This window comes from Gekko japonicus, unplaced genomic scaffold, assembly GCF_001447785.1.
Source record: "Gekko japonicus isolate JY-2015 unplaced genomic scaffold, Gekko_japonicus_V1.1 scaffold794, whole genome shotgun sequence".
Classification (NCBI taxonomy): Eukaryota; Metazoa; Chordata; class Lepidosauria; order Squamata; family Gekkonidae; genus Gekko; species Gekko japonicus.
Window position 1 is genome coordinate 705324 of NW_015164692.1, and position 22161 is coordinate 727484.

General features: G+C 47.5%; 1 protein-coding gene across 3 annotated transcripts in view; it reads left to right on the plus strand.

Moving 5' to 3' along the window:
* Nucleotides 1–7416: 7416 nt before the first annotated feature.
* MYLK3 (myosin light chain kinase 3) overlaps nt 7417–22161 on the plus strand; it is a 56614-nt gene continuing 41869 nt past the window's right edge. For 2 of the 3 annotated variants that reach the window (XM_015409424.1, XM_015409426.1), the window contains exon 1: nt 11294–11763. In XM_015409424.1, coding sequence (XP_015264910.1) covers nt 11668–11763 — 96 coding nt within the window. In that variant the 5' untranslated portion in view covers nt 11294–11667. Of the gene's footprint in view, nt 7580–11293; nt 11764–22161 lie in introns of those variants that run through there. The other variant, XM_015409425.1, reaches the window with a different exon arrangement.

Here is a 22161-nt window from a genome sequence, read left to right on the forward strand (position 1 = left end):
CTGGCCAGATGTAATGCTATGCCGTCCGCCATTTTATTTGGTAGATTTAACAAGGTTTCTCATCTGGCCAGATACTGCCCTTGCAGATCGAAATGTGTGGAATCTATCACTCATGTTCTCCTGCACTGCAATTTGTATATGGACCTAAGGATCACTTACTTATACTCTCTTTTAACTAGCATGGGTGCTTGCTCTGATGCACTTAAGGTGAATAGACTTTTAAGAGATCTCAGTCCAGCAGAGGTCATTTCGGGGGGGAACGCGGGGGAACGCGGTTCCCCCAGGTGAGGTGCAGGGAGCGGGGCACATGACAAAGCCCCGCCCCCTGCTTCCGGCCGCCCCGCTTCCAGCCCTCATTCAGCCAGGAGGAGGCAGGAGAAGAGGGAGGGTAAGTTGCTTCCTCCCCGTCTCTCCCCACCCCTGCTTGCCTGGGGCCAGGGAGGGCCTTGGCGGGGCTTCCTCGCACTTCTGCTGGCCTTGCAGGTCCACCGCCGGGCCCCTGATGTCAGGGGGTGTGGCATATGCTAATGAGTTCTGCTAATGAGTTCCCCTAGCTCTTTTTCTACGAAATGACCCCTGCAGTCCAGACATCACAGAGAAGGTGGCTAAGTTTCTCTGCTTGGCTTTAAAGCTGCGCCAAAGGTTCTTCTAGAATTGTATATATGAGTTTTAACTGGTTTTAAAATGTATAAATGGTACTGATAATTTATGCCAATAAAGGCTGACTTGACTTGACTACCTGGGAATCTGGGGGGGTAGAGTCTGGGGAGTCCTACCTGGAGGCTGGCATCCCTAACTTGAAGAAGAAGAGTTGGACTGATACCCCGCCCTTCACTCGGAGTCTCAGAGAGTGGCTGACAATCCCCTTTCCCTCCCCCTCCCCACAACAGACCCCCTGTGAGGTAGGTGGGGCCGGGAGAGCTCTTTCAAGGACTGCTCATGAGAGTAGCTCTGAGAGAACTGTGGCTTGTCCAAGGTCACCCAGCAGCTGCATGTGGAGGAGTGGGGAATCAAACCCGGTGCTCCCAGATTAGAGTCTGCACTCCTGACCACTACACGCAACTGGCTCTCTGAGCATCTTAAACTCTGTATAGGGTAGGATCTGGGGGGGCCTGCCTTTTGTGGGAGAGACGCTCCAGCTCACAGAATTGTTTCTCTCCACAAGTGGGAAGGGTCTGACCTGTTACTGATCTATTATGGTTTTCAGCCAATCTGTGTGTGCTCGTCTCCATCTGTGTAAAGTGCCGTCAAGTCCAATGTTCCTTCTAAGCTGTGAGGTCTTTTGAGCAAAAATTCTACTTTGTGAGCTATTGCCATTAAAGCTGTGAGCGAGCGATTGGGCTACTGCATCAATTAGTTTGCTCTGGTGCCATCCTTCCCGAGCTAAGGCAAACAATGTGTGAGCCAGAGGCTCAAAAACTATGAGCTAGCTCACACTAACTCAGCTTAGAGGGAACACTGGTCAAGTCACAGCTGGCTTATGGTGACTCCTTGGAGTTTTCAAGGCAAGAGGTGTTCAGAGGTGGGTTGCCCTTGCCTGCCTCTGCATAGCGACCCTGGTCCTTCTTTGGTGGTCTCCCATCCAAATACTATAACCAGGGCTGACTCTGCTTAGCTTCCGAGTTCTGATGAGATTGGACTCACCTGGGCCATCCAGGTCAGGGCCGATACAAGTAAAAAAACCTTCCGAGTCTTTAAAAAGCCACAAGTCCCCCGTTTGTTTGTTTTTCTGCAGCAAACTCTAATGAGATTGGGCTAGCTTGCGATATCCAGCTCAGGGGCTGTATCGTTCTGCTGTTTGCTAAATGTTAGTTTTGGGGAACTAGACGGTAGATTATTATTATTATTATTTTGCTGAATGGTAGATTTGTCAAACCAAAAGGGGTGGGGGAGGGTCAGGGGATGTATAAACATTACAGGCCGTTGGGTGGATTTATTGAAGAGGATCTTCTAGCTGCGGGCGTGCTTCGGTTTTGCAGAAAGACTCCAGGGCGTGTGGGGGGGGGGATGATTCCTTCGAGCAGAGGCATTTCCACTTTACCAGCTATAACACTTAGCAAAGAAAGAAAATGAATGGAAGCATCTCTCAGGGACCGCAGAGCTGTGGAAATGAGCGGATGGTTTTCGAAACGACTTCCAGTGAAGGGAAGTGACTTCCTAACCCTGCCAAGTCCCTGGAGGAAGGAAGTAATTGCCTTCTTGTTCTTTTACCGGTGGGGCTCGTAATGTGATAGGCATGCCAGCCGGCGTTTCCTCTTTGGGTCCCTTGGAGTCTTTCAAAAACCTATTTTCTCATTATCCGGCACTCTGAATTGTGCTTTTTGTCTCCAGATCCCGGATCGAACTATAAATAGATCCATAGCCTAACCTCGTTGGAGAGGAGTTCTTCTTATACAAAGAGAACGTGCTTATATCCTCATCAATCTACTTTACAGTCCGGCCCATAGCTACGGTGGTGCTTTTTTTGGGGGGGGGGCTCTGCCTCCTTTCCTGAAGGCACAGCCCCACAAGAATTTATCCTGTAAATGCTTTTTTCAATAATTTTAAAACATCTTTTTAAAAGTCATGTGCTCCTTTAAGCAGAGTGGGGTGCTGTAGTTGACTAATTCCCACACTGAGCAAGGGGGGTTGGAGCAGTGTTCCCTCTAAGATGATTTAGTGTGAGCTGGCTCCGTGTTTTAGCCTCCGGCTCACACATTTTTGTCTTAGCTCAAGATGGATGGCTCCAGAGCAAGCTAATTTATGCAGTAGCCAAATCGCTCACTCACGACTTTCATGCCAGTAGCTCACAAAGTAGAATTTTTGGTCACAAGACTCCACAGCTTAGAGGGATCGTTGGGTTGGAGTAGGTGACCTCTAGGATCCCTTCTCACTCCGTGTCAAGAAACTGGTCTCCTTTAAGAGAGTTTTTCTGCCCAAGTGTTAACTTTCTTGACTATAGAAGTCGTCACTCCCACCTGCCAGCTTGTTATCAGAATTGTTGCTTAGGCTGGCAGAAGTGATTAACTTGCAGCAGCTGAGAACTGTCACCTAAAGTGGTTGACAGTGTGCAGTTTAGAGATCTATCCTGGTAACACCTTTCTATTGGTTAAACGACTTTTCTTTTTGCACTGAGAACTTCAGCCCCACCAGAAAAAATTTGCCCCACAAGACACAAAATCCTGGCTGTGGGTCTGATAAGGGTTAGATGATGGACGGGCATTGGGACAGCCACTTATCTCTCAGTCTAACCTACCTCGCAGGGTCGGTGTGAGGCTCAAGTGGAGGAGAGGGAACCTAGGTGCTATTCTGTGTTCCTTGGAAGAAGGGGGAGATAAAAATTGGGTTGTGACGGAATGGAATTCTTCCGTGCCCGTGGTAGATGTAAATATCACTGGTTTTAATAATCCCACTCCATGGAAGAGCTCCCTAAAGAGACAAAGTGTTCAAAAGCTTTAGCAGGTCCAAATGTATAAACTGTTGGAAAAATAGGCAAAAATATTTAGATACTTGGAGGTTTGCAATGGATCTTTGCTTCACTGGAGAGGAGGCATTTCTTTCTGTTTAAAAAGCGTTATTTCTAAGGGAAGGGTATACAGGAAAATCTACGAAATAACAAAGACTAAGGCTACATTTTCAGAGCTACAACTGGTCTCACAACAACAAAAACAACAACATCAACAATGGAGATTCTTCTTCTTCTTGACCCCTATAAGAAACCACCTGATTACATTAACCAATGATGTTTGTAAACAGACTTCAGTTTCGCAGGCTTTGTTTTCATTGGCTCTGTGCCAATTTTCCTTCCAGGTGAGGCTAAACAATAGCACACGAGAGATACAGATTAACCCCATAATGACTGGAATTTAGACCTTGCAACTCACATATTTCCAATACCCCGTCTCAAGGTTTAACATGTAAGTCATTATACATGCACATACAAGCCATCAGTCATTATTCACTTCAACATTTGGATCAACCATATTCAACATTTTACAAAGACGTCCAAATTTTTTTTTGGTCAGTGGCTTAGTCAAGATGTCAGCCACCATTTTCTCTGTTTCAATTAGCTTCTTCTGGTACAGATCTTTCACAAGCGCACATTTAATTCCAATAGATCTACTTCTCGCTGTGGTGCTTTCTTCCTTAGATATAGTAATACAAGCTTGATTGTCCTCAAACATAAGTACAGGTACAAGAAGAACGAGTGAAAGAATGTATGATAAAATAAGTGAAAAATGTTGGACATAATATGCAAATAGAACAATGGGAACATATGCGGAAAGAAGGTCTTAATTTTACGTTAAGTTCTAATCTTAAAATTAATTTTTATAAAATGATGTACCAATGGTATATTTCACCAGAGAAATTAGCTAAAATGTATAAAAATATCTCAAACAGATGTCGGAAATGTGAACAACATGAAGGGACGTTTCATCATTTATGGTGGACTTGCAATGAGGCTAAAATAATTTAAATACAAATACAGTCACTAATTCAGAAGATTAAGGTACAAATAAAACCAGAGGCATTTCTTCTGCGTTTAACGGACAGACAGGGGAAAAAAAGCCAATGAACTTGGTTTTTATACATGACAACGGCAGCGAGATTACTATATGTGCAAAAATGGAAAAGTTCAACACTACCTACAAAAGAAGAATGCTTGATGAAGATAATGGAACTTGCAGAGATGGCCACATTTACTGGACTGATCAGAGAAAAGTCATGATCTACCTTTATTGCCAAAAATGAACCGATGACTTAAAATTGTAAGCCTTTCCTTATATTTCTGTTATAAAAGTCATTAAAAAAACAAAGTTTTAGCAGGTGCTATGACATTGTTTTGTTCACCAGAGTTTTTAATGGAGGGCAGGGACATGCAGTTTCTTGCATTTTATTAAGTTGGGAGTGGGAAGTTGGGGTTTGATTTTTTTCCATTATGCAGGGCTATTTTTGGGCAGGAACGCACAGGAACGGAGTTCCGGCTGGCTCCCAAGTTGGCCACACCCAGCAGGAACTCATTAGCATAACAGGCCACACCCAGGAGTAGAAATGCATTAGAATTGGCTACATTAGGGGTGTGTGGCCTAACATGCAAAGGAGTTCCTGCTACAAAAAAAGCCCTGGGTTTTGACAACAAACAAGGTAAACAGAATAAGAACCAAAAGGTGGGTGTGGCTGGATGACCACACTTCTGGTATCATGGGAATGCAGCCTAATATGCTAATGAGTGGTGCAGTCATGGGTGCAGCCTAATATGCTAATGAGTTTCTGCTGCTGGGTGTGGCCTATTATGCTAATTAGTTCCTGCTGGACTTTTTCTACCAAAAAAGCCCTGCCATTATGCATTATCTAGTGAGCTTCATTATGCATTATCCAGTGAGCTTCCATAGCAGAGAGAGGGATTCGAATCTGGGTCTCTCGAATCCTTGCCCAACACTCTAATGTCTACACGGCACTATACAGAAGTGCATCTCTGCCACGTGGCTACAGACTCTGACCAATCTTGATAGTTTGTGCAAACTTCTATGAAATCGACTCAGTGGCACGGTTCAGATGGAACAATAAACCAGCGATTACCATTAGTTGAGCAAGCCTAGAGAATCCTTTCTCCTGTCTTCAACTTGAATCTCACCTAAAATTTCTAAAGCTAGAATGATTTCCATCCACAGAAGCACAGCTTCCCCTTCTCCTCCTCGTCCTTCAGGTTGCCAAGTCCCAGATGGGAAATTCCTGGAGATTTGGAGGTAGAGCCCGGGGAGGGCAAGGTTTAGGTGGGGGACAGACCTCTGTAGGTTTTAATGCCATAGAGGCTACCCTGTGAAGCTGCCATTTTCTCTGGGAGAAACTGATCTCTGTAGTCTGTGGCAGACCAGTCGTAATTCGGGGAAATCTTTAGCCCTACCCCCCCCCACACACACACAGTTGGCAACTGTACTCCCGCTATAGCCCTAAATTTCCCCTGGAGGATAGGGGACACTTAAGAATAACTGGAAGTGGGGGTTTCAAGTGAAAATCACACCCATGAATCATAGAGTTGGAAAGGACCTCCGGGGTCATCTAGTCCAACCCCCTGCACAATGAAGGAAATTCACAAATACCTCCCTCTCCACGGCCACAGTGACTGCTGTTCCACACCCAGGAGATGACAAAAACCCTCCAGGATCCCTGGCCAAACTGGCCTGGAGAAAATGGCTTCCTGACCCCAAAGTGGCGATCAGCATTTTCCTGGGCGTGTAAGAAAGGGCCTCGGAAACTAAGCACTGATGCGACCCTTCCTGCCCTCCCTCTCAGGATCTGCCTAAGTTCACAGAATCAGCATTGCTGTCAGATGGCCATCTAGCCTCTGTTTAAGAACCTCCAAAGAAAGAGAGCCCACCACTTCCCAAGGAAGCCTGTTCCACTGAGGAACTGCTCTAACTATCAGGAAGTTCTTCCTGATGTTGAACCGAAAACTCTTTTGATTTAATTTCAATCTGTTGGTTCTGATTTGACCTTCTGGGGCAACAGAAAACAACTCAGCACCATCCCTGATATGACAGCCCTTCGAGAACCTGAAGATAGTTATCATATCGCCTCTTGGTCGTCTCCTCTTCAGGCTAAACATACCCAGCTCCTTCAGCCAGGGCCGGCTCCAGTTTATTTTGCACCCTAGGCGAGGATCCCTTATGCCCCCCCCCCCCGTGCGCCCACCAATTTTCAAAAATAAATGCATTTTAGGAAGAATAAAAAACACAAATAATCAAGAAACTCCCAGAGTACGGGGCCTGGTGCAGTTTGTTGCCCCTAAGGGCCATCCCGCTCTAGGCGATCGCCTAGTTCGCCTAGTGAGTGAGCCGGCCCTGCCTTCAGCCTTTCCTCGTAGGACTTGGTCTCCAGACCCCTCACCATCTTCGTGACATGAAGGTCAGTATTGTCTACTCAGACTGGCAGACTTGTGCTCTGGTCTTTTGGGCACGGGAGGGGAAACTGTCCTAAAGGATCCTTCCAGACACAGGGGGTAACAGGGAAAAATAAATCAGTTTCTGGTGTAAAGTTTATCCGGCAAAGGTGGAAATTGCCCTGGCTTTCGGGGAGTTCGTATTTCCCTTGAAATAGAACCAGCCTGGCTGTGCATGAGGTCACCTTTCTGGCACAAAAGTGCAAGGAGGGTTTAAACATGGACACTTATTTTGGCCCTGGCAGACTTCCTCCTTGTGAGTAAGACAAGCAGGAGATAAAAGTAAATATTAATTAGTGATGGGGAGGGTGTGGAAGAGAGGGGGATGCGGTGACCTTTCAGTTTAATCCCCTGCAAGGGAAGCCCCTCCAGAAATATGTTGGCGCTGACGCAGAGAGATCGGAGAATCACCACTGACTCGAGGACGCTGGTTCTGCAGGAGGCAGGGACAGATCCCTAAGTATTCATGTATTCAACTTTCTCCCTTCAGACTGCAACCCTGCCCTGGTCTTTCCTGTTTGCATCAAGGAGTTTTGCAGGCTTCTGTTTCCTCCCAGGGCTGCAGTTGCTGCCTCGCTTTCTGTCTCCTGGTGGCACATCAGAGAATCCCTATATATGCTGGTTTCCAGATCGATGTTGGTGCGTGGATGGAATGAGCAGGTAGGTACCGGTGGAGCGAGTGAGCTGGGGTTTCATTGGTCTCTGTGGGTCTTTCTTTAGGGAATGCCTTCTAGAAGTTGCAGAAGTTTTGCAGCAGCTCTTGAGGAACCAGGGATGGGGTTAGCAGTGCAGAGTTGCATCGTTGAAATCCATTGAATTAAATCAGTTTAGAAGGGTGGAACTCTGTTTGGGATTGCACCGTACATTATTTTTTTAGCAGAGATGGGGAAAGAGAACATTAGGAAAGAATCCTACCTTGTTATACCCTCCCCCCCTTTTTGCATCGAGTGAAAGGGGAGAAAACAGGTCACCAATGACAGAGCCATGCTGGATCAGGCCAAATGGCCCAGAAGCCCTCCCACTGTTGTCCCCAAAGCACCATGAATACAAAGCATCACTGCCCCAGATGTTTATTAAAAGAGCAAAAAACTGTTAAAAATGTAAACCTTTTAAACACTGGAAGTCATCAAGATGCTAGGTTCATTTAGCCAGGCGGCAGTGCAGTGGTTAAGTGCACGGACTCTAATCTGGGAGAACCGGGTTTGATTCCCCACTCCCCCACTTGCACCTGCTGATGTGACCTTGGGTCAGTCACAAGCTCTGGCACAGCTGTCCTTGAAAAAGAGCAGTTTGTGTCAGAGTTCTCTCAGCCCCACCCACCTCACAGGGTGTCTGTTGTGGGGAGGGGAAGGGAAAGGAGTTTGTAAGCCGCTCTGAGACTCCAAGTGAAGGGCGGGGTATAAATCCAATCTCTTCTTCTTTTTCTACTCCTCCTCAGATTTCTGAATCACCCAATCCCTGAGTACACAGGGCTCTGGGCAATTTACAACAGGTTAAAAACATACAAAAAATACAGATTTCTTCCTTACAGATCAGTTATTCTTAATAGTCTCCAGATGGCGTCCATAATTTAATCTAAAACCTACTCTGGACCAACGTTCCCTCTAAGCTGTGGAGTCTTGTGAGCAAAAATTCTACTTTGTGAGCTGCTGGCATTAAAGTTTTGAGCCAGCAATTTGGCTACTGCATCAATTAGTGTGTTCTGGAGCCATCCTTCCTGAGCTAAGAGAAAAACGTGTGAGCTGGAGGCTAAAAACCTGTGAGCTAGCTCACACTAACTCAGCTTAGAGGGAACACTGCTCTGGACTGTTTTTCTATCTCGTGGGCAGGTTATGCGTATGATGGTTGATCCGTACTGGAAGTTTGAACTAAATGGTTCTTGTTGGCCATTGTTTTTTTTGGGGAGCATGAAAGCTAACATGCACTGAACTGGATACACATAAAAATCTGAAGTGTCAGAGAGAGAGAGAGAGAGAGAGAGAATGAGAATGAGAGAATGAGATAGGGGCTGGCGGTGGCTTTTTGGAGGAAAGTATCCATCAAGTCACAGCTGACTTAGGTCAACCCCTCAAGGGGTTTTCAAGGCAAGAGACCAAGAAAGGTGGTTTGCCATTGTCTGCTTCTGCACAACAACCCTGGACTTCCTTGGTGGTCTCCCATCCAAGCACTAACCAAGGTCGACCCTGCTTAGCTTCCGCGCTCCAATGCGATCAGTCCAGCCTTGGCCAAGTCAGGGCTCTTTGCAAACTGGTGAGGCTTTACTCTTTACCCAGGCTGAGAGCCAGTTTGGTGTAGTGGTTAAGTGTGCGGACTCTAATCTGGGAGAACCGGGTTTGATTTCCCCACTCCTCCACTTGTACCTGGCTGGATGGCCTTGGGCAAGCCGTAGTTCTGATAAGAGCTGTCCTTGAAAAAGAGCAGTTTTTGTCAGAGCTCTCTCAGCCCCACCCACCTCACAGGGTGTCTGTTGTGGGGAGGGGAAGGGAAAGGAGTTTTGTAAGCTGCTCTGAGACACCTTTGGGTAGTAAAGGGCGGGGTATAAATCCAATCTCCTCCTCCTCCTCCTCCTCCTCCTCCTCTTCTTCTTCTTCCTCTTCTTCTTCTTCTTCTTCCCTAATCTCCAACATCCCTCCCTCTCCTCTTTGCCCCACTGGGGGGAAACATCCAGAAAGCAGATCAATAGATAGATTACTTTCTCCAGGCCAGTTTGGCTGGGGATCCTGGAGGTTTTTTGTCATCTTCTGGGCATGGAACAGCGGTCACTCACTGGGGGTGTGTGGGGAGGTATTTGTGAATTTCCTGCATTGTACAGGGGTTGGACTAGATGACCCTGGAGGTCCCTTCCAACCCTATGATTCTATGATTTTAAGAAACTACAGTAGTTCAGTGTCCTTTAGCACAGCCAGTTCTGTATTGAGAGCAGCTAATGGAGGTTGGGAAGGCAGACGAGAGCTGATTGTTCTGGTCTTCCTGCCAGATTCCCTAACCGGCTGGAAGAGACCTCCGTTTCAATGTGTGAGTGTATTTGCGGCACTTGGTTGAGTTATCTTGGCATCACACCCTGGCTCTGGGGGAGTTCCGTGGTGGAGAAAGGGCCCTGAGGCCAGTCTCTGTGTCTCCAGTTTCAGGTGTGGGGAAAGATGCTTCCCGATCGCTTCATGTGGTGGACACTTTCCATCGGACAGAGACCTCGTTTTAGCAGAGGGATTCTGTGGTGGGTCAGCCAGGGCTAGAGCGATAGCGAGGACTCCTCAGGAGAAGAGTACGCCTCAGAGAAAGGGGGGCCTCGTGTAGCCAGCCTTAAGTCAACAGAAGTGGACCCACAAGAGAATGAGACGCAGGCTTATCAGGATTCACAGCCAACAGCTGGTGCAGAGCCACCAACACCCTAAAGCCCTGAAGCAGCAGGTGAACCTCAGTTAGCCATTCCCAACCCAACAGTATCTCCCACACCCTTAGAGCGCTGCAGACAGAAGGAGAGAACACAGCTACAGGCAAGGAGGCAAAGTGGCCCGACATTAGCTGCTTTCTGATGACAAAGGTGAGTAGTTGCAGGATTACTTCTGAGCAGCTGGCTGCAAGCATGACCCTTAGGCACAGGGCTGTAAAAACCAGCCAAGAGAGGCTATTGGGCGAGGAAGCAATGCGTACATTGGACACTGACCTGCAGCCTGACTCCTGGAACTCTGATCCGTTGACCTCAGACTGAATGACACCGGACTTTGGAACCTGCCAGCCAGATTCCTTCATCCCAACCTAATAATAATAAAAAACGGAGTCCGAAAGAACCCTTCTTTTGGAGGGATCTCCCACCCACCTAAGGAGTCTTCCATACATGGAAGATTCCTCTGTCAGCCAAAGGGAAACCTGTAGGAATGCCAGCCTCCAGGTGGGACCTGGGGGTCTCCCAGAATTACAGCTCATCCCCAGGCTACAGAGATCGGTTTCCCTGGAGGAAATGGATGCTTCAGGTGGTGGACTCTACGGCATTCTACCCCACTGAGTTCCCTGTCCTCTCCAGGTTCCAACCCTCCCTCCCCCATCTCCAGGAGTTTCCCAGTCTGGAACTGGCAACCCTACATGGGCAGGGAGGATCTAGCCACCCTAACAACCCTGGGATCCAACACAATACAAGAACAACAACAAGAACAACAACAAGGAGGAATCACACATATTCTTGAAACTATCCAACACAATACAAGAACAACAACCTTATAGATGCTGTACACAAGGAGGAATCACACATATTCTTGAAACACACAGATCGGAAATGCTCCTCCCACCCTACTTACATGGTCCCAGGGGTGGGGGGAGTGAAGGGGTAGGTGGGCAGGGACTTACCTACCCTGCTAGTATTTAATCCGTATTCTGTTTACTGGGCCGGGCCGGTTGTCTCATCCTGGAAGCAAAGCTCCTTCCCCCGTTTCTTTTCTGGGCTCGATACTTAAGCTGCCGAGAGGGAGGCGGGCGAGGAAGGAGGTCTCTCTCAAGACTTCTAGACACTTCAGCATGTTCAATTTGCACGGCAGCCTTTATCTGCGATTCAGGAAGTGAGCTGCGGGGGATACAGATAGAAGCCAGGAGGCGGAGAGATAAGCAAGTGACTGGGATGTGGGGTCCAGTCGCAGATAAGGCGGAATGCCTCTTCTGGCAGGATCCATGAGGCTGTGGTCTGGAATTCAGTCCAGGTCTGCAGGAGGCCCTGGTTGCTTGCCCAGCTAGGGGAAGGGCTTGGAGTGGAGGGGAACATGGGGACGTTGTATCAAGGTTCTTCTACGCTGCACAGGTCGCTCCGCTTGAGCATGGGAGGCTCTTGCGTCTCCGACTACGTCAAGAAATTTGCGGTAAGGGGATGAGTTTCTTTCTAAAGGGTTCGGTACTGACATTTGTACTAACAATATTTGGGCTCGGACGTCAGATACGCAACTGAAGCCTGACATGGGACCTGTGTGTGTGTCCAAAGCAGGTTCCTATTTACGTGACATTCTAGCTTTTCGTTGGGGGGGGAGGCATCTAAACACACAGCTTTACTGTTGTCTCCTGTCGGTGTTCTCTTCATAGGCTGGTTCCAGGGCCGGCTCACTCACTAGGCGAACTAGGCGATCGCCTAGAGCGGGCCGGCGCTTAGGGGCGCCAAACTGCACCCAGCCCCGTACTCTGAGAGTTTCTTGATTATTTGTGTTTTTCATTCTTCCAAAAATGCATTCATTTTTGAAAAATGGTGGGCGCGGGGGGGGTGTCAGAAGGGATCCTCGCCTAGGGTGCAAAATAAGCCGGGGCCGGCCCTGGCTGGTTCCTATTGGTAGAGAGTTTTAATATCACCTCCGTATGAGTGCCTTTGGTGCACTTTGACTGTTGATTGACCCAGTGCTATGTATGGACGGCTCCACGTAGCATCTGTGTACCATTTTCAGTGTCTGAAGCACTGATAGCCATTATTGTAATCCTTACAACTGCCCTGCAAGGCAGGCCAACCCGAGACAGCAAAGCTGAGAGGGAGATTGGCTTCCCTAAAGCAGAAGTGATTCGAACCTGGAACCCCCTTCCTACAACGCTTGCTCAGAAAATCTGCATTCCAGCAGGGCGGGCTCCAAATACATTTCTGACTGTACGTTGAGATCTATGGATGCCTTTCCTTCGTCACTCCCAGCCTTTACACCGTAGCGAGTACAGGAGGACGATTGGTTGAATAAAGTCTTCATATAGTAATCCCTCATAATCTCAAAAAATCTGCATTCCAGCAGGGCGGGCTCCGAATACATTTCTGACTGTACGTCGAGATCTATGGATGCCTTTCCTTCGTCACTCCCAGCCTTTACACCGTGGCAGAGAGGGTTTTCTTGGTGCTAGCATCCGTTAGATGTTGCTAACTCCCTCCCTGGCTTTCTGTGACCAGTGCCCACACCGGCAATCTTTTTTAACCTAGGGGAGCCATTCCAAACGCCCGCAGTCTGCAGGGGTGTCATCCGTCTGCCCCCCTCAGCATCCTACCACTTAGTTTCCTTGCATGTGGGAACCAACCTGCGAGCCAGCCAGTATGATCTGGTTCAGCCACCTATCGGAGAATAATTGCACGGGTTTAATTGTGTAAGGTCGGGGTTGCCGGACTCCCAGTGGGGGCCTGGAGATCTCCAGGAATTGCAGCTGCTCACCTGATTACAGAGATCAGTTCGCCTGGAGAAAATGGCTGCTTCGGAGGGTGGGCACTCTGGTATGGTACCTAGTGAAGGTCCCTCATCTCCCCCAGATCTCCAGGAATTCCCCAACCAGCAGTTGGCAACCCTAGTTTGGTGTAGTGGTTGGGAGCGTGGAATCTAACCTGGGAGAACCGGGTTTGATTCCCCACTCCTCCACATGCAGCTGCTGGTGTGACCTTGGGTCAGTCACAAGTTCTCTCAGAGCTGTTCTCTCAAAGGCCGTCCTCGAAAGAGCCCTCTCAGCCCCACCTACCTCAAAGGATGTCTGTTCTGGGGAGGGGAAGGGAAAGGAGTTTGTTAGCCGCTGTGAGACTCCTTCAGGTAGTGAAGGGCAGGGTATAAATCCATTCTCTTCTCTTTTCTTCTTCTCCTTCTTCTATATGAGATGGTTGTTCTAGCAAAGGGGTGTGTTTGTGCATGAAGGGCTTTGGTCACTCCAAAGGGTCAAGAAAAGGCAACATCTTATTATGGTTGAGTCTTGCGTAAACGTCTGACTTCTGCCATCGAGCTTTTCCTGCAGCCCAGCTAGTAGGGTTGCCAACTAGAGAGCCAGTTTGGTGTAGTGGTTAAGAGTGGTAAGACTCTAATCTGGAGAACCAGGTTTGATTCCCCACTCCTCCACATGCAGCCAGATGGGTGACCCTGGGTCAGTCACAGAGCTCTCTCAGCCCTACCTCCCTCACAGGGGGCCTGTTGTGGGGAGAGGAAGGGAAGGAGATCGTAAGCCGCTCCGAGACTCCTTCGGGTAGTGAAAAGCAGGGTATAAAAACCAACTCTTCTTCTCCTATCTCCGTCTGGGAGACCTCCCAGAATTACGGCTGAACTCCAGACTGCATCGGTTGCTTCTTTACTTATTTGTCCCACTTCCCCTGGAGAAAAGATCTGCTTCGGAAGGTGGACTGTACGGCATTATACCCTACCGAGGTCCCTCCCCTCCCTAAGCCCCACCCTCCCAGGTTCCCCCCACACACAAATCTCCAGGTATTTCCTAACCCGGAGTTGGCAAGCCATTATATATTGAGTGCCGAGACTCAGCCTCCAATGCCTGTTTGTCTCAGCCGATAAATTATTCTCGTACGTGTGAATGACGTCAAATGCAAATGTCACCGAGATCTAAACTGGCAGATGAGCATGCCGGAGATTATTATTGCAGGCGACCGGGGTGTCAAAGGGACACTGCGTTGGCAAGATTGCTCGCGGTGCTGCCCCCAGTGTTGTGAGGAGGTGTGTGTGTGTGTGTCTGGGACTGGCCATAGCCGTGTGGAAAACGTTCCCGTTGATATCCATGCGAACAATCAAGAGGTATGAGAGGCATACAGGGCCAGAGAGATGTGGAATGCGCAGGCCGGATTAACCCTGCAGCATTCCAGGGCAGCTGCCCGGGGCCCGGAATCACCACTTCTTCGCTTCTTGCTCCGAGTCCCCTTCTTTCCCCTGCAGGAGCTGCTCGCTCGTCTTTGGCAACTGGGAAATTCTGTCCAGCTTTTGCAAACATTGCTCTACCAACATTTAAATATTTTTGCATCGGTGCATGACACTAAAAAAAAAAAAAAGCTGGAACTTCTGCCTGCCAGACACTCTTCGGATTTCCTGGCTATTCTGTACACGATGCCATAGGATAATTTTAAAATTATTGTTGTGTCATTTATTTGGCAGCGATTAGCACTTCTGGTCATCGGGAGGGGCAAGGAAAAGTTGTTGCTGGGCGCGGGTGGCTCAACCAGTGTTCCCTCTAAGCTGAGTTAGTGTGAGATGAGCTCACAGGTTTTTTAGCCTCCAGCTCACACATTTTTGTCTTAGCTCAGGAAGGATGGCTCCAGAGGAAACTAACTTATGCTAGTAGCTCGCAAAGTAGAATTTTTGCTCACAGGACTCCACAGCTTAGAGGGAGCATTGGGCTCAACCCTGTTAGCAGAGAGAATTGGGAACATTGGAGGCCTCACCAGGCACTGGCTTACCTGTCTGTGCAGGCTTCAAAGCTAGAGCCTTGATTTCAAAACAAAAGCTTAGGGTTTTTTTTTTAGGAGGCTGACTTTGGAGTCTAGTACAAATGTAATGCGTTCTTCTGCTGTGTGCTCAAAATTACAGCATAATGCAGATCCGGGATGTAGGGATGCCAGCCTCTAGGTGGGCTGAGATGAACAAGAAATACTGCAAAGTGTGCAAACAAGTAATAATCAGAGGTCATTTCAGGGGGGGATTGCGGGGGAACGCAGTTCCCCAGGGTGAAGTGCAGGGGGGCGGGACACATGACGAAGCCCCGCCCCCTGCTTCCGGCCACCCCGCTTCCAGCCCTCATTCAGCCAGGAGGAGGCAGGAGAAGAGGGAGGGTAAGTTGCTTCCTCCCTGCCTCTCCCCACCCCTGCCTGCCTGGGGCCAGGGAGGGCCTTTGCGGGGCTTCCTCGCACTCCTGCTGGCCTTGCAGGTCCACCGCCGGGCCCCTGATGTCAGGGGGTGTGGCATATGCTAATGAGTTATGCTAATGAGTTCCCCTAGCTCTTTTTCTACGAAATGACCCCTGGTAATAATGATATTTTAAGAAACTTGTAGTAGTTAGTGAATACAAGAATACAAAATTGCAATAATACAACAAATGTTTTGTGTTGTTACAGATGATGTGACGAAATTCTCTGGAGTCAATCTTCCGTTTCGTAAGAACTTCTTCCAACATCAACCTTCATCAAGATGTGCCTTCATTGATTCATAGACATTCCAAACGGATTCATCGATTTTCACAAAAGGGAGTAGTACTCATTCCTGATACTCTTCAGACCATAATCAAAGAATGCGGGTTGAATGTCTATGAAGCAATGAAGGCACATGTTGATGAAGGTTGCTGTTGGAAGAAGTTCTTACGAAACGGAAGACTGACTCCGGAGAATTTCGTCACGTCATCTGTAGCAACACAAAACATTTGTTGTATTATTGCAATTTTGTATTCTTGTATTCACTAACTACTACAAGTTTCTTAAAGTATCATTATTACTTGTTTGCACGCTTTGCGGTATTTCTTGTTCGTCTCAGGTTATCTGTACTGCAACCCCTTATTTTGCTAAGCCTCTAGGTGGGACCTGGGGACCCCCCAGAATTACAGCTCATCTCCAGACTACGGAGATGAGTTGCCCTGGAGAAAACTGATTATCTGGAGGGTAAACTGCACCCCTCAGGCTTCATCCTCATATCTCCAAGAGTTTCCCAACCCGGAGCTGGCAACCTGACCCACCCATCCCCCTTGAGTGGCGGGGGGGGGGGGGGCTCAGCAGGGTATAGTGCCATAGAGTCTACCCTCCAAAGCAGCTGTTTTCCCCAGGGGAACCAATCGTCGTCATCTGGAGCTCAGTTGTAATAGCGGGAGATCTCCATGAAATATGCGGTCCTCTCCCCACATTCAGCCAGCAAATCCAAAACAGTTGGGCAGTTACCCTCCCACAGACTGGGATAGATAATTGGCCTTTTGTGGCCTGGGAAATCCTCTGTGGGGGGGAATACTCCAGTGATTCCCTGCTCAGCCAAGAAGGAATGGAGGTTTGCTTTGTGGAACAGATGCTTTGCTCTTGGAACAAGCAATTCTATGAGGCTGATAATAAAGTGGAAGGAAGATAGTGTCTGTTTTCCAGTTAAGGAGTTGGTCAGCAGGCTCCGAGATTGATCTGTGGAGGAAAGGTCTCCAAAAAGCTATTGGTCACAGTGGCTAATTGGAACTTCCACGTTTAGGGGCAGTATATCTCTGAATGCCAGACGCTTCGGACAGCATACCGGGGAGCGCTGTTGTCTTCACGCACTGACTGAGGAGTCCAAGGAGCCGCAATGAGAAGTAGAGTTGTTGCCATCATCCAAGTGGGGCCTGGAGATCTCTTGGAATTACAACTGGTCTCTGGACTACACAGGGTTACCAACCTCCAGGTGGGGCCTGGAGACCTCTCGCTATTGTAACTGATCTCCAGATGACAGAGATCAGATCCCTGGGAGAAAATGGCTGCTTTGGAGGGTGGACTCAGTCAGTCAGTCAGTTAGCCTTTATTGGCATAAAACAATATCTTAAAAGAGGGTTACGATACAAACATATACATATAAAACCAAGTATTTTGCAAACGACATAATATGGCATAATGTTACAAAAACAATTTGTTACAAAGTCTTGCTCATTTTGATAGTTTTTCCTGATGTAGCTTTATATCTGATTGTAAAAACATGGCTAAAGGTAAAGTTCCCTTGCTTGAAAGCCAGTCGAGTCCGACTCTAGGGTTGCGGTGCTCATCTCTGTTTCAAAGCCGAAGAGCCAGCGCTGTCCGAAGATGTTTCCGTGGTCATGTGGCCGGCATGACTAAACACCAAGGCGCATGGAACGCTGTTACTACCTTCAATGATATTTCCGTATCGGAGTCATTCAGAAGACTCTGCACTTTTAAAGCATCAGGAAAGTCCGTCATGTTGGCTAAAATAGGGTTTAAATGACTAAAACGTTGTTGTTGTTGTTCAGTCGCACAGTCAAGTCCGACTCTTCGCGACCCCATGGACCAGATAAAATTGGCAATGCAGACAGATATGTGAAACTGTCTTAATGCATCCAGAGTTACAGTGGCAAAGTCTAGCCGTATATGCTATGTTATTATATCTCCCATGCAAGACTGCTGATGGTAGGGCATTGAATCTTGCTAGTGAAAGGGCTCTGCGCTGTTGTGGTGCTTGTATATCAGATAGGTATGGGGCCATTCGGCCTAAGAGGGTGGACTCTGTGGCACTGTACCCCGCTGAGGGCCCTCCCCTCCCTGAACACGGCCCTCCCCTGGCTCCACCCCCCAAATCTCCAGGCATTTTCCAACTGAAGAGTTGGCAAGCCTGTTGGGAAGCGTGGGGAACTTTTGGTATAACCCAGCAAGGCTCTTCTAATGTTCTTAATGCCAGTTTGGTGGAGCGGTTAGGAGTGCAGACTCTAATCTGGGAGAACTGGGTTTGATTCCCCACTCCTCCACATGCAGCTGTTGGGTGACCTTGGGTCAGTCACAAGTTCTCTCAGAGCTGTTCTGGAAAGAGCTCTCTCAGCCTCACCTACCTCACAGGGTGTCTGCTGTGGGGAGGGGAAGGGATTGGAAGCCACTCTGAGACTCCTTCGGGTAGTGAAGGGCGGTGTATAAATCCAATCTCTTCTTCTTCTTCACTGGGTTAAACTCCAGTTTGATGCTGGTATTCTGTGTTTAGGACTCCTAGTGTGTGTGTTTTTGGCCCTAAAAAGCAATCTTGGGGAGAACATAAAGATCAGTGCCATGGGTGCTGAGGAAGGCTAATTCTCTACCCCGCCCCTGCCATTTCACCAACTGAAAATGGTCCTCTGGGCTGCTTTTAGTCCCAGTAGGGAAAAAGACAGACAACCAACCCTTGCCTGTCTTTTCCCCCTACTTGGACTTAAAAGCAGGTCCAGGGATGAGTGCGCAGGAGTATTTTCAGTCTGGGAAAAAGTGGAGGGGGAGAATTAGCCCGCCTTTCCCCCATTGATGTAGCCCCAGACCATATCACGGAGACACCTCCCCACAAACTACATTTTAAGGTTCCAGTTACTGTAGTTTCTATCACAGAATTTTAGCTTCGTATGTGGCCACATTAGTTTCTGCAGAGCAGATCGGAGCATTTTCCAAGCGGCAATGTGAATGAGGTTATTTTTTGGACAGCTATAACTCCGCCTTTGGAAAGGCAAGAACATACTTTCCGTTTAGAATGCACAGCCTCTTGTATCTGTCACACGTTGTCATTTGGAGACGGCCAGTTCGGGGTGTGTTGTTGTTATTATTATTTTTTAAAGGTGTTGACGGGTTTTTGAACATGTCTGCCTTGCTGAAGTCAGCTTGCCCAAGAACAAAACTCACCCCCGTGTGTCGGATAGAAAAGCTTCTGCAGATGTTTTTTTTTTTAACAAAAAGCGATGTAGAGACAGTTCTCTTCCTTAAGGTGCTTAAATTCTTATAACAAGGATTCAGAGGAGGGATGGAAGGGGAGGGGAGAAAGTAGAAAGACAAGTAGGAAGGGGATAAAATGAATCTAAAGGAGACTTCAGTATAATTTTTCTGTGGATCAGGATTTATTTTTTTTGCTCTTGATCTTAAACCAGATTTTTCACAGTGTGGGTGGGAGCTCAGGTAGGAAAGCGAAACGTATAATTCGGAGTCTTAAAAAAATTGGATTTCACTCACTTTTCATATCTGCTTTTAAAAATAAGTTTCTCCCAGATGGGTTGCTGTGATTGGTGTTAATACTTATTTTATTGAGTGAGTGCTTTTCTGCATCACCTTTCAGCCCATCCTTTTTTTTGGTAACGCTTCAATTGACCTGTTTTTTAAACGGATTGGTTCCTCAGCATTTCTTGGGAAACGTTCTTTCAGTTGTTGAAGTGCACGCCGCAGGTCTGCCCTGAAGGATGCAGCTCCAAAAGTCCCCTCTGCAACTGATTTCCCTCCTTCTGTAATGTTTGGAAGCGACTAATTCGCCTGTTTGGACTTTGTGGAAAATTCCTGATATTCAGCCACCCCCCCCCCCAAGTTCTTGTGATTAAATACCACAAAACATGAAAGTGGGCTGCATGATTTGTTGTTGTGAGAAGGCCATTTATCGTTGCATCCCTGAGGTTAAAAATGTGTTCTAGTCTTTCACAAGACCCTCTAAGTGGGGGGAAAGGGAGAGATGTCTTCCTTCATATTTGTGGTACAGAAATGGTATCCTTGTGAATAAGCTCCATGGAAGTACTGAAGTCATGTTACCTTGGCTCATGTGAGCACATGTTCAATCCCCCCCCCCAGTAAATATCATTAGCACCGATGCCCTTCAGAAATAACTGGAAGGAAAACCCCAGCGTCTGAACAGCATATCCTTTTTCGAAGAGGGCAGGATTAATTATTTTGCTGTTAATTGTGGAAACAATTTTGATATGTCATCTTGTGGAGTGTTGTTTTTTTTTAAAAACAACGGGGGCTCTCTTGGCACCGAAGAAAGAATTTCGTTTGAGTTGTTTCAGTTGACAAAGGCATGCTGGTACTAGATATGTACTTCGTATCACTCTCGTTACGTTCTATTTTTAAATCCCAACCGCCGGCCAACCTGGAGCACAGCAATTGTGTGTGGGGAGAACATTGTGTATGCGTTTGTGTGTGAGAACACGAGTCTCCTTTCAGTCCTCCTCCTCACGTTATATCAAACCCGGTTTTTATACGTTTCTCTAGTAACAGTCGATAACATTTTATGTGGGGGTCATTTCCAACATTGGTCATCCCGGTTGAGTAGAAAACCTGATCGAAATTCTACATTTCCCCCCTTCCCTGCGGCCTTTGCCAATTCTTAAGATGCTTGGTTTTCATCAGCCTCTTAAGAAAAGAATTTTAAATGGTTCTGTGACGTCAAGGAGGATGGTGGGGAGAGGGGTGGGAAAAAAAACCCTCTTCAAACCCACTGCTAAGTTACCACCGCCATTATGAGCACACTGCAAGAAAACAAGATAATACATAACCACCAAACCGCACACGCGCATTCCACATAGCGGCTAATCAACAACGCCCTCCCAGAACGTTCTAGAATTTTCCTTTTATTCCAAAGCAACTCAGGGAGATGGACTTTTCGGAGGGCTGCCCTCCCATGTAACAGGGAAATAACCTAACCTTCTCTGTGCAAAATGTCTGAAGGCAATGTGGTGCTGGAAGAAGATTTTGGCGTTAGGCCTCATGCTGCGGGAGGAAAGGGCTTAAGCACCATGGACAAAAAACTGAACCTTCTGAATGAAAAAGTCGACAAATTGTTACATTTCCAGGAAGACGTGACAGGAAAACTGCAGAAGGTCGACCGAGGGCTTGACAACTTGGGGAGAGGGCTTCATAACCTCACTGTGTCCCGAGCATGTGCCAATCCAATCAGTGGCGCAAAACGGGGTGTGAAAGCTGAGGATGGGGCTCTGTTGACGGATACCCAAAATATGTGCTCCGAGGTTTTAAAACTGATGAAAGCAATGCATCAAGATGACATTCAGTACAGGGAGAAGCTGGAAAAGGTGGAGACGATAGTGGACTCAGTGGACAAAGTTGTGAAATATTTGGCAGAAATGCTAAAGAATTCTAAAGTGATAGACTTCATTCTGAAGGGTGGCGTTCCTTGGAAGAAAGGGACCCTGGTTGAAACCCTAGAGGAGGTTAGTGGATTATTACTTTATTATTTATTTTATTTAATTCATTTGTATAACTCCTTTCTCCCCAGTGGGGACCCAAAGCAGTTTACGTTGTTCTCTTCTCCTCCCTTTTATCCTCACAACAACCCTGTGCGGTAGGTTAGGCTGAGAGTGTGTGACTGGCTCAAGGTACCTGGGAAGCTCCCGTGGAGTGAGTAGGGATTCAAACCAATGCTCCCTCTAAACTGTGGCGTCTTGTGAGCAAAAATTCTACTTTGTAAGCCACTGGCATTAAAGTTGTGAGCGAGCGACTTGGCTACTGCATGAATCAGTTTGCTCTGGAGCCGTCCTTCCTGAGCTAAGACAAAAATGGGTGAGCTGGAGGCTAAAAAACTCTTGAGCTGGCTCACACTAACTCAGCTTAGAGGGAACATAGATTCGAACCCAGGTCTCCCAGATACTAGTCTGACACTCTAACCATTGCACCACATTGGCTCTCATTTGTTGATCTCCATTTTTAACTTTATCACATTTAGGGATGTCTTTTTGACGAAACGTAGCAAATTCCTTTAGCCTCTTCTCACTCGGTTTATCTTTTAGACCTTTTAGCATCCTTGTTACTCTACGACTCCCTCCTGGACTTCCATTTTTTTTTTTTCTGAACGGAGTGCTGCAGAACGGATACAATCACTGTAAATTATTCATTCCCAATTGTCCCAGTCTGATTGAGAATAAAAGTGTGTGGATTAGACTGTAATCTTGCCCTCCCTATAAGGAGCACAGGATTGTGCATGTAGTCTATTCCTTTTTTATTGCCACAACAACCCTGTGAGGTAGGTTAGCTTGAGAAAGAAGACCCATTCACACAGAAATCACACGGAGGCTGGACATGTGTGTGTGTGTGT